At 36.2% G+C, this 12,851-nt stretch overlaps 1 protein-coding gene across 1 annotated transcript; it reads left to right on the top strand.

Moving 5' to 3' along the window:
• Positions 1–380: 380 nt before the first annotated feature.
• LOC110778603 (uncharacterized) lies at positions 381–5,616 on the top strand. Its single transcript, XM_056837249.1, has 5 exons — positions 381–651; positions 1,057–1,173; positions 2,707–2,804; positions 4,430–4,846; positions 4,921–5,616. Exons 4-5 carry the CDS (start codon positions 4,493–4,495, stop codon positions 5,536–5,538), a joined length of 972 nt encoding a protein of 323 aa, XP_056693227.1. The 5' UTR covers positions 381–651; positions 1,057–1,173; positions 2,707–2,804; positions 4,430–4,492; the 3' UTR covers positions 5,539–5,616.
• Positions 5,617–12,851: the final 7,235 nt, after the last annotated feature.

Genomic DNA, 12,851 nt, shown 5'->3' with positions numbered 1-12,851 from the left:
TTCATGGAGTTCATTTCCATGGAGGTCGTTGCATTCTGCAACATGCAAGAACATCAAACCAGCCGGCAAATATTCCTAGTGACTCGCCTTTCTCAGGCGACCAGAAGCCCCAAGTTCTCGGCCTCCATATCCCTAATTCGAGGCCTCTATTTTCAGATCTGGTTTTCAAAATCCTAAAAGACGAGTCCATTTTCCCCAAGGTGAGTCCGGTCCGGATTCCGTGTCCGCACCCGCGTCGTGTCGTGTCGACACCGGTACGGCGGGGTGGTGGGACGAGTCCGAGCATAATAGACTATTCACCCAATAGTAGAATACCTACCCTATCCCCATTTCATGCCTTTTTTTAGTCTTATTCTTAATAATAGTGCACAAACCATATTACCCATGGTTATTTTGTTACGCTTGTTTCTTTCTCCTTTTCTTTCCTCCTTCCTTTTCTTTCTTCGATAGAATGCTGGGAAGTGAGAACCCTATCTTTTCTTCTCTCTCCTCCCGTCTTTCCTCTGCCATTTATCATCTTCTTCCTCCTTTCTCCTGATTTTTCGATTTCTCCTCCCTCTTTCTACATCGTATCTTTTTCTCTCTCCTCCGAGCAGCTTCTCGTCTGCTACTTCCGACGATTGTTGTAGCAACTGCTATCCTTTTTCCCGGGTTTGTTTTATTCAATTTCTCTGTCTATTTTCTTGATTTTGATTTCTTTGATTTCATGGTACTCTTTATGAATTTATATGAATTAGGGTTGATTGTATGAATTTGTTAATTAATTATGTTAATTTGTTAATTTTATGATGAGATCGAACTTGTTTGAATTAGGGATGATTGTATGAATTTGTTAATTAATTATGTTAATTTTATGATGAGATCGAACTTGCATGAATTAGGGCTGATTGTATGAATTTGTAACCCTAAACTGAATTAAGCTGTGAAGACTAATTGCACTTGCTTAATTTAAGCTGCTTGTCCAACTAGCAGTTCATAGTTCATACTCTTACATTATTTGATTGTACGAACATCTTCAAGCTTATAATTGACATGTGAATTTTCTTTTCTTGCCAGCTTGTCTTGGTTTACATGTCCAAGGTGGATGGAAAATTCAATTTTAGTCCAGTCGCTGTCAACTTCTTGACCGAGATTATGAAGGTTATCTTTGCAATTGTTATGCTTTTGATTCAGGTAAACTTGTTAATCTTTTTAGTTATGAATTATGTCAATTTTTCTTTTTGGCTTAAGTTTGTTGTCAAGCTCTGAACAGTTCTCTTCACCCTGCATGGTTTGTCTTTCCCCCACCTTTTTTATTTACTAAAATCACATGGGGGAGTAGACAAAAAAAGTTTTGGTCTCCGTCACTTCATATATGCTAAAGATGACATCTCAAGTTGTCTTGATTATTTCACTTGTTGGTTGTCCTTAATGTGCTTTCTTCTGTAGATGTCACCTTGAATCATGATTCTGATAACATATCACCTTGAATCATGATTCTGATAACATATCACTAGCTTACAGAATCAGCTCTGTCCTAGCTTCAATTGGCATGGAGTATGGGCACAAGTCTATGACTCTATAGTCTATACATGTTAACCTCTCTGGAACCCCACAAACAATTACATCCTAGGTATTGTTGTATTTAGCGGCCTGAGCATAGCGTTGTAAGATGACTTCTGTTGGATAGATCTCATATTATCTAGAGATGTGACTGTAGACTAGAAATAGGATAATACTTGTTGGATTAAGAGTTTCCTATGTTACTCCGACATGGCGCCAGGCGGTGGGTGTCGGTGTCGACACGACCCGACCCGCGACACGACACTCGACACGTGTCCGGGGAGGTGTCCCCGGTGTCGGAAAAGAATCCAAAAATCAGGTGTCAAACTCTTTCTCTTTGTTGTAGATCTGAATTTCACCGAAAAAATAATGGGCTTTTAATCTCTTTGTTGTAGAGAATCGGCCGGAAAAAATGGCTGAAATAAGGGTTCAGGAGAGGAAGAAGAAAGAAAATAGAAAGAAGGGTTGAGGAGAGAGAAAGAAAGAAAGACAGAGAGTTGCAAATATCCTGTTGGCATTCAATTGTCTGCTCATCTTTTCCTCCCTCTGAAAATTAGCTTCTGATGGCGGACAGGTCTTTTATTTTGCTCGTCACTGGTGGCTGAAATACTGATATCAATGGTTGTATTGGGTTTCCATGTGTGCCTACTGTTTTTACTTTTTGGTTCCTGTACTCTTTTGAGTGTAGATCTAGTCCAAGAGATGGGGTTAGAAACTAAGGCTTGCTTTTAGTGTTTTAGCTGGATTAGGTTATACTCCGTATCGTACTTCAGTTAAATTATAGCCAAAGTTCATATATCAGTACACCAAAGCAAGCAGAATTTTGAAAACAGTCTATTATAGGAAACATGTGTTGATCTGCATAAACTATGTGGCTATGTTGTTAGAACAAAAAAATGCTCGGAACATTTTATCAATAACACCGACTTGTTTTGGGATTACATTATTAACTTTGTCTTTCATCAAATTTATGATTCTTCAAGACAGATTATGGAGTGAAAACTTGCATTCCTAAAAAACTGAATTCCTAGCTTCCCACGGGTAGTAAATTGGTTGAAGTCGTGGGAGGGGATCAAATCCCGTATACATCACACCTCTCATTGTTGCTTCCTTAACTCCAAAAAAATTATTTTGGTTGATTTTCTGAAATTTGTGAGATTATAGGAATGCTGAGCCTGTTGAAAGCCTGAAGAATGCACACACATTGTTTCTTGAGAGGATGCCAGTTGTACATAATGAGGCATGCGTGTTCTATTCATAAGGTAAAACCATCCTAATTATTGACTCATATTGCTTTTGCTTTGATGTGGCTTCCATGAACACTTTTGTACTATTTATTACATATTCCTATTTTGATAGATTGGATCCTGAGGTCTGGGTCTGTTTAGAAAAAGAACAAAGAATTTTCTTTGTTAACATCAATGTCATGGCTTTCTGGTTGTTCCATGCTCGAGCTTTTTAAGTTTGTTGTACCTTAATTAGTGTTCGTTTCTTCATCAATAGCTATGTCAATTGGACTCTAGAACTCATAGTAGACATAAATATTTGTCCAAGTGCAAACTCGGGTTTTTTGGGCCTAATTTTCAATGTTTTTTGGCTCAGAGAAAGTGTTGATAATGTATGGTCTCTTGGTATAATAGTGCGAGTCACATATATCAATACACTACTACAAAATGCATGTTTTGAGGACGCTTGTGGCTCGACGCCTGAAGTAGAGCGTAGAGTGTTAGCCACGGAATTGCAGTTCCGTGTTTTCTCGACGCCGTTTTACGTTGCAGAATTTCCCGTCTTGTTTTGGCGTCGACAAACTAATGACCTGCCATCTGTTTCTCACGTGTTCTTTACTAGCAGTCTGCGTATTCAATGTTTGGTGGAAAAAAAACCCAACTTAACTTTTTTTTCTATCAACCGTCTTCTCTCAACCCTAAACCCCATTACTCTCTCGCTTTCTCTGCCGACATAGATCTAGATTACACTCAAGCTCAAATTGCTCTCTCAATTTGAAGCTATATGACACATTGTAAACGAAATCTAAAGACTTTGAGGTACTAATTTGTCCCCCACGTTTTGAATTTCGATCTCTGGGTATGTTTTGTTCTTGATCTTTTTTTCTAGTCCTTGAAGTTTGTCGGCAATGCAATCATTTCATGTTTGCACTCACCGACTCATCAGCTTTCAACCCTAATTTCTCATTTATCGCACTCACCAGATTTTAGGTCTTGTGCAAGGTAATTTGGGGATTACTTTGGTCAATGATTACTTTTGTTGTTTGATTTTTGTTCCTCCATATTATGAGTTTGGATTTGTGTAATCTGGGGTTTGCTTTTTTGCCTTGCTGAATTAGCGGCTCAACGAATCAGGATAGTCAGATTTCGGGACGGAGGGAGTATTTGGTTTCTAATCTTCTATAAGAGCTTTGACAATTTTGTCATGATTTAATTTTCCTAACCGATAACTACCCCTCTTCTTCTTGGACCCTAGATCGGAAAGGTATTCATGATTTCCTCATCCTCTTATAAATTCTCACACATGTACTTGGTGTCAGTTTAGGATCCAGTAAATAGTACTCTGTATAATAACAGTAAGTTATTTTTATCAAATCTATTCCTCAGTCTTGAGCTGCAAATCGGAGAAGCATCCAGGTGATTATCTTTTGTTTGATTTCCTTTATCATCATCTAATCTGTTTATGTCTGCTCTTTCTAATTCATTGAATTTTATTGAAATGGTAATTGTAATTGTAATTTGCTGGATAATCTCTTATGTTTATGTATAAAGGTGAAAGCTTTAATCGTTTTTATTAGATTTCCTTAAAGTTAAGATTTTTTAAAAATTGAATTGTGAATTAATATGAAGTGTTTAGGTAATTCTGTGATTGAATATTTCAGGTGTGCTGTAATAATTATTACCTTTTGATAAGCCTGAAGTTGACAATCAAAGAAGCCTAGAAAATGGCGAAATCCTGTGGGGATGAGGAAAGAGTGATTATCTTGTCTAAAATGTTGGACGAGTTTGATTATTTGCAATCGGAGATATGTTTGGATGAGAAAAATAGTGATAGATTTGAAAGTCGTATGTCAGAGGAGGACAAATTAGCGGCGGTAGGGAATGGTCTCCCTTTTACTGCAACATTTAGAGATAGAGAGTATGAATTCAAATATACAAGACGTAAGGGGTATGCTATTGTTGAATTTGACTTGGCTAGAATGGTCCAACACCATCCAGTAACCATTGGCAAACGCTTTCTTATGATTTCGATGCCCAACTCTTGCTACCAATTCTTCGTAATTCCGGAGAATATCACGGTCCGTAAATATATTTTGTATTTTGCAAATTTATCAAGTTTTTATTTCTTAAATAAATAAATGTATGTTTACAGGGGTCTGTTGTTGTTGCTGATTCCGGAAAACCAATCTTCCGAGTTGGACTCATACCAAATAATGTGAAGATGGTGTTTATTGGAAAGAAAACGAAAGATGATGATGATGATGATGCCTATGTTGTTGAAAAGGGAACAACGGGTAATGGTAATGGTAATGGTAATGGTAATGGTAATGGCAATGGCAATGGTAATGGTATTTATTTTGGAGAAAAGTGTTATGATGAGGAATGTGGTGTTGATCTTGTTAGATATTCCGCCCAACGTGATTTTAGTTGTGTGAGATTCGATGCGTGCAAAGTTGTTCTTGTTCCTAAACTATGTTCCATCTCTAAAGTTGAAGTTGAGATGTTAAAGAGTTATCTGGATAGCAATCGTTCGGTGATTATAATTTCGCAGTCAGGGATATGGGAAGCAGCTCTGCGTACTCTTGCTTACCAGCTTGTTGGTGATTTAGTCAGTGTGGTTGCTGTAAAAACTGATTTCAGACCATGTCTAACCGACATCCCTTTAACCACAAGTGCTTTGGTCAGTGAAGATGGTCTCAAGTCTGGTCGGACAGGTTTTGTCTTCAGTGTCATATTATCCCAAACGTCACTTATTCTAAACAACAAATGATTCTTCACAAAACTATGGATGTTTTTGTTTTTTGTTGAAATAATATTCTAAGCAATGCTATGAATATATTTCTCTCGAGTATAATCTAGTGGAGATTTATAAGTATATGAACAAAAATAATGTTGACCAGTAACTAACGTATTGAACTCTGGCCAAAGTTTTGTAGCAGATGTGTCACGTGGAAAGAAACTAAACATTGCTACTACAACTTAGCCAAAAGTGGTTCGCGTGAGTAATCTGCGCATAACCTGCAAAAATAATCACTTGAATTACACCAACTATAGGGAGGTAATTGCCATTTTTTAACTTGCAAATTCACTTCCTTATCGAAGTAAGTATGTTACATTTGAATCACAATGAGAAAGAGCATGGCAAGGGAATGTTATCTTTCACCTTTTTACCTTTTACGTCCAGCTAATTCTGATCGGAGAGAATGTTTAATAATTGTTTCCAGTGCAAGACTGGTTCTCATTGCAGACTACTGAAAAATGCGTATGTTAGCGCAACATAATACTATTACTATTATTTACGGAGTATAATTTATAAGGAGAGTAAAAACATAGTAAAGTACCATCTGTCCATAATCTATGAATGATTGATAGGCCAAAAGGCTGAAGAGTACAGGATAGAGTGTAACAAACAAACTTACATTTTCACGATCCAAAATCTGACGCATCAAAAAGTTATAACTGGAACGGATTCATCTCTCAAGAAAATCTACCATTAATAGAGTAAGTTATACAATTATTGCACAACATAATGACAACCATGAAATTAAATTACAGCTTGATGAAAAGTATTACTGACGGTAACAAGTGAAAACTCTCATTTTCTGCCAATGTCGATGTTTTAGGTTTGAACTGAAGGAATATGTCTTTTAATCAAGATGGCAATTACTAAATATAGATTAGGATTAATAATGGATATTAATAATCCGGTTATTTAGGTGGTCATAATGTTTTGCTAGAAACCAATTATGATATGTGGGCTAATTATAATTGGGCTACTACTAATATAACCGGGTCCTATAAGGTCACACACAATAGAGTATTGGATAGGATCAATATGACTCAAGGCCCATGATGGTCTTTGGTGTTGGATAGGTTTTTGGAGTAGTTAAGGTTTACTAGGATTACTAGGTTTTCTAGTTCTACTAGGATTGGTTATCAAGCTATTATAAACGTTATAAATAGACATGATGACCATATGATTAAACTCTAGATTAGTTGCTAAAAGTTACAAGCAAATTTACGGTGTGGATTGTGTTGAAACCTCATGCATAATCGTAATGCTCAAGTCTATATTCAAGCAATGATTGCATATTGGTACATATAGCAATTGGATGACAAAACGTATTCCTCAATCAAATGTTGGAATATAATATGTACATGGTATGTCATAGAATTTGTGGATCCAAATAAATGCTTGAAAAGGAAAGCTAGCTTATAAAATCTAAGTACAGATTTAAGCAAGCAATTGGGAATTGGAACTGTATTTTAAGTGAAGCTAATAAGCATTTTAGTTTCATAAAATATACATGATTCTTATAGATGTATAAGAAGTTTAGTGGGAGTACATAAAAACTTATTTGGTCCTATGTGTATCACACACATATCTCTCTATTGTGAAATAACATTCAAATGCTAATGACTTAGATTTGAAATTATTCATCAATAATGGACCATGGCGAAACTTTGTACATATTGGGTATTAAGATCTATTTACAAAGATCTTATAATATTGTTTTAGATTAAGTAATGACATTTACTAAATCAAACACGAAAAACTCCATTGGAGACATTCGACCCATATGAATAAATCTAAGTAATGAATGTTTGAACTATGTATAAGCATTTACTAAGTTAAACATCAAAGGATCTAAGTGAGATCCTTAACCTATATTATATGTCAAAGAATTTAGTTGGATTCAGTATCTACTGAAACTGAATGAGCTAAAGTTACATGAATAGAATTCAATTAAGAATTATTCTGCAAAAGAATTTATCATGTATGATATAATATGAGGATCGCCAAAAACGTATCGTGTGACTTTGGGCATGACGAACATACACCAATCTCTATTGATCTAAGTAAAGATCAACTAGATTGAGATCAAGAAAAACTTATGGTACTTGAAAAGGTACATAAGATTAGTTCTTGACTCAAGGAAATAAAGATATGCTAAACTTTAATGCTACACGCATAAACACTAGCAAAGGATCAAGCAAGATCCCTTTGGAGTTAACCATTGACAAGGACGAGCTATAGAGCATCGTGTTTTGAAATGGCAACATGGATTGGAGACCATGAGTTGTTGCGTGGGAAATTAAATATTAATTTCTATGTTCTAAGATACAACTGGAAAGTCTTCCACATATCTGTGAACTGCTTGGATAAGTAAATCCAAACAAAGCATCACTAGCAACCTAAACAGTTGAAGTAAAAGTACTTATTGCCTAAGAAGCAATAAAACAGGGTTGTTTGTTTATGTTAAAGAGTTCTTCACTAAACTTGGGTAGATCATATGTCTTCTGACTTGATGGTTCTTCATTGCAAAATGCGTAGAACTACTCTTGTAGCTAGAAGGAATAGATCACAAAATAAACACACTCAAAAGATCTTATCATCATATCTCGAAGAACATTCGATGAAAAGATATTAAGATTGGCAAAGCATGATAACTAAACCTATGCAACAAGTGAGAAACAACACTCACATTGTGGCACTGGAAATAAAGCATAGCTTTGATTTCCATGAACTGTTTTAAGGATGGGTTCGAGGCCCATGGCTGTAGAACATTAGGGTTGAACATTTATCATATATTAAATGTATTTTCATATTCCATTTAATCTTGGTTTAGTATTAAATGATGAGTCCCTTCAAATTTGACGATATATATTCAAGATAGACTGTCAGGACCAGTCCTGTGACTAAGAAATGTCTATCAAGTGAACTTGAATGTCAAAGGTTGAAAATGGTCCCTAGTCGGAGTTTTCTATAAAATTGGACGAATAGAAAACGTTAGACGACTAGAATGCAAGATGACTAGTAGTTCTGTTTCTTGAACTATGTGGACATGGCAATGTCATAATCATTTGCATAGACACTTACTTTGGGAAGACTAGTATCGGACAAGACCTATGAAACTTTACTGTAAGAGATGAAAATCTGTCATAAGTAAATTTCATTAAAATTATTAGACACTAAATCCTCAATACCTGAGTGATTTGAGATTACTTGTTTGAGAACTGGTTGCTTTGACGTTGACCAACCGTCGCACCGTAAAAGGAGGCTATAAAGGCAACGCTCAGGTAATCACCTATCAAACGAAGTCTAATCTCAAGATCGCAAGATTGGGATTGTCCTCCCATAAATCGGGATGAGATGCTTAAAAGTTGTACAAGGCCACTCGGAGAGCTAGAAACTGTGAAATGCATGGTCGTGCTCGGATGAATCATAGGCTATGATTATCTGTTTATTTGATCAGTTGAACTCTGAAACCGAGGAACACCTCTGGACATAATAAGGATGACAACTCTTACCTTATGTTCAAGAGCAAGCATCGAGCGACAAAGGAATTAGGAAATGCACACTTGTCCCTAAGGACAAGTGGGAGACTGAAGGAAATAATGTCCTTGGTCCAAGTATGCATTCTATGTTAAGTCTAATAAGTGCGGTTCAGTATTAATTAACAAGTTAATAATTCAGTGAGATCAAGTGAGCTGAATGCCTAGCTAGAGGCCGCTTCAGTTCAAGTGGAATTAATGATATTAATCCACAGCTTACTCTTGACTGAACCCGTAGGGTCACACAAATAGTACGTAAACGGATCAAGTATTTAATGGCATTAAATACTCCATCTATGGATATTCGGAATCGACGGATCTTGGTTTCAGTGGGAGCTGAGATCGTCACAGGCAAGAAATGAATACTCCGGAAACGATGATATTGCCGGAAACGGAAATATGGATCGTATCGGAAATATAAATATTATCCAAGTCGTAGATGTTGCCGGAAACGGAAACATGGTACGTATCGGAAAATATTATCGGAAATGGAAATATTGCCGGAATCGGAAATATTGCCGGAAACGGAAATATTGTCAGAATCGGAAATATTATCGGAATCGGAAAATAATTCCGGAAACGGAAATATTAAATATTTGTTCGAAACGGAAATTGATTCCGGAATCGGAAATATTAAATATTGTTCGTATCGGAAATGAATTCCGGAACCGGGAATTTAATCGGAAGCGTACCGTACGAATAAGCATCGGACGAGGCCTGCCGGACGAGGGCCCAGCACGAAGCCAGGCCATCGCCCAGCAAGCCAAGCGCGCCACACGAACAGCCAAGGCCACGCCAGGCCCAGCGCAAGGCCAGGCCCAGCAGGCCATGGCAGCGCGCGCAGCAATGGGCTGCGAGCATTGCTGCTGCTCGCGTGGGCTTGTAGCTCGCGTGGGCCGAGCGGCCGTGTGGGCTGTGCGCGGGCATGGCCTACACGCTTGCGGGTCATGCTCTTGTAGAGTTTGTGTTCACATACGAAACCTAAAGAGTATAGGATTTGTTTAATGATTAAAATTCCTAATCCTAAAAGATAAATTAATTAAATAAGAATTCTACTAGGATTCTAATTTAATTAATTCGTATCCTAGTAGGATTCGATTACTTATTCCATGGTCTATAAATATGAGTTAAGGGCTCATAATTTATATCGAGTATTCAAGTATTCAAAGTGATTTTTGAGAGCAAAAATTCAGTCATATAATTGCCTACAATAGCCGAAAATTCTAAGTACCTTAAGGGCGATCCTAGTTGGTCAAGCTTAAGGCGGATCCGGACGTACTGTGGACTATCTACGGAGGGACGACATTTGGAGTCCTAAAGACTTGTTCTTGTTCGGTTCGGGCGCAGCTAGGGAAGGCACGCTACAACATGTATGCATCTATTCTATGCTAAATGATTATGTGAAAATAATATGCTTTCCTGGCTTTATGGTTTTTCCGCATGATTTATGAATTGTCATATGTATCATAACCTAACAACTTAGGCCCTATTTAGTTCACCTTATTTCAGATCTTATTACTTATTTCAGATTTAATCAGATCAGTCATATCAGATCATATCATATCAGAAAAAATAAGTTCAGATCATATCATATCAGAAAAAATAAGTTCAGATCAGATCGGATCAGAAAAAATAAATTCATATCAGATTATTATTATTATTATTGTTATTGGTTTATTATTATTAGTTTATATTTATAGCATTATTATTATTTCTATTATTTTATTACTATTATTGCTTTAATAATAAAAATGTTGTTTTCTAGATCTGAACCGACATGTTCTGTAATACCCCAAATTATCGAGTATTTTATTGGATATTTTTAGTTTCTAATATCGGCTTTTCTTATTTTAGTTAATCGAGTTAACAATTTTAACCTTTTGGTGTTTCAAAATTGATTTTTATAAATTATTCATTTAAAATAAACTAGTGAAACCCTAAATCTAACATAGCGTATAAATACTTGCACTTTACCAGTTTGCCTTGCTGATTGCACATTTCTTACTCTTGAACAATTCATTTCTCTCGTCTTCATGGTGAAATTCTATAATTGCTCCTCTTCCTTTAACAATATTCATAAAGCTCCACTATACAATCACCACAACAATTGCGGGTTCCAGTTTACAATACGTAGCAACATCTAATCCCCGTCTTTGAATTCTTCTTCTACCTTCTCATGGGTGATTCGATTATATGATGAACTACAGTGTTGTATATATATGATGAACTACAGTGTTGTATATACATGATGAACTACAGTGTTGTATATACATGATGAACTACATGTTTTGAATTAATAGGCATATATATTCAGTAGTAGTACTACTATGAGAGTATGATTTTGACTATTATACTTAGTTTTACGAATACAATCCTTGATTTATGTCTTACGGTCTGAAGTATTGGTATTGTATAGTCTTGGACATAAATTTTTGGAAATGTTTATTAATGGTAATGGATGACACGAAGTAGTTTGTACTTGGAGATAAGTGGGTTATCACGAATGACTAAAATGATGATTAGTCCTCGTTGGTTTTGTGGTTTATTTATTTTAGGTGTGGTGTGTTCCGATTGACCTTATTAAAATACTAAGAACTTAAAGTGTAATCTAAGAGGGAAAAACCCGTAAGGGTTAGGAACATGTTGCCCTTCTAGATGTTGTTCTATCGGTGCACTTTAGTGGAGACCCGGTAGACTTCTAGTAGGTTTCTATTATTCTGTATTAAACTTTATGCTTAGTCTTCCTCCTAATTCTATTGGTGCACGGCCGTGGAGACCCATAGTCAATTAGTGAGGGGTGTGCACACTAGGGACATTCTGTACTCATCTTACTTTGGCCATTCTCAAGGGTTACGCGCGACCCTTAGCGTTCTCTTTCCCTAACTTAATTAATATTGATCTTATGTGATAAGTTTAATGATGGAATTATTAAATTGGTACTTGTTGTTTAGTTACTTATTTTATATACTCAAAACGTTTTTAAAACTAAAATTATTTATTTTACGGGATGGAGTTGGAATTACTCAGTTTATCTGATTTTTGGGAGTTCGTCTCTCTTGTTTCTTTTCTATTTATTTTTGTAGGTTGGTAAATGTACTTGGATATGAGTGAAGAAACGCTTAGAATAACCACCTAATCAAGAGACAATTTCTATTTCAGTTTAAGTTGGGTTTTGTTATTTATTTTATAGGGATTTGTTGTAACATTTTATTGGCCACCTTTTAGACCACTTAGTTAATTTTGACTTTAATGATTTTAAATTATTTTGTTGCTTTGCATTTATTTTCTATGGAGAATAAATGTAGCAGTGACACTCCCAAGGCTTGGACGATTTTTTTATGAAATAAAAATAGGGCTTTTGATTATATAAAGGTCTAAATTTTGGGGGTGTTACATATTCAGTCAGAATCGTTATGACCAGATCATGTTCAAATCATAAATGATTTGTATGTATCATGTCTAGATCAGAACCGATTTGAATAGGTCATGTGCAGATCAGAATCGATCTGTGCAGATCATTTGCAGATTAGAACCGATATGTGTGAGGGGGTCGAAAAAGCGCGAGGCTAATGCGTGACCTCGTCCCTCGTGGGTGTGACGATTCTTTTATTCAATCAAGTGTAATTGGATTTCCTGTGAGTATACACCCAATTGACTAGTAATATAGGAGTCGCCATTCAGTTTTTAACGACAATGAGAAAAACTGACAAAACCCGGTTATCGTGACATAAAGGGAGTGCAATTATG

The sequence above is a fragment of the Spinacia oleracea genome, chromosome 1 (assembly GCF_020520425.1).
Source record: "Spinacia oleracea cultivar Varoflay chromosome 1, BTI_SOV_V1, whole genome shotgun sequence".
In the NCBI taxonomy this organism is placed as follows: domain Eukaryota; kingdom Viridiplantae; phylum Streptophyta; class Magnoliopsida; order Caryophyllales; family Amaranthaceae; genus Spinacia; species Spinacia oleracea.
The sequence above is the reverse complement of the archived record's forward strand: the minus strand, read 5'-3'. Positions and strand labels throughout refer to the sequence as shown.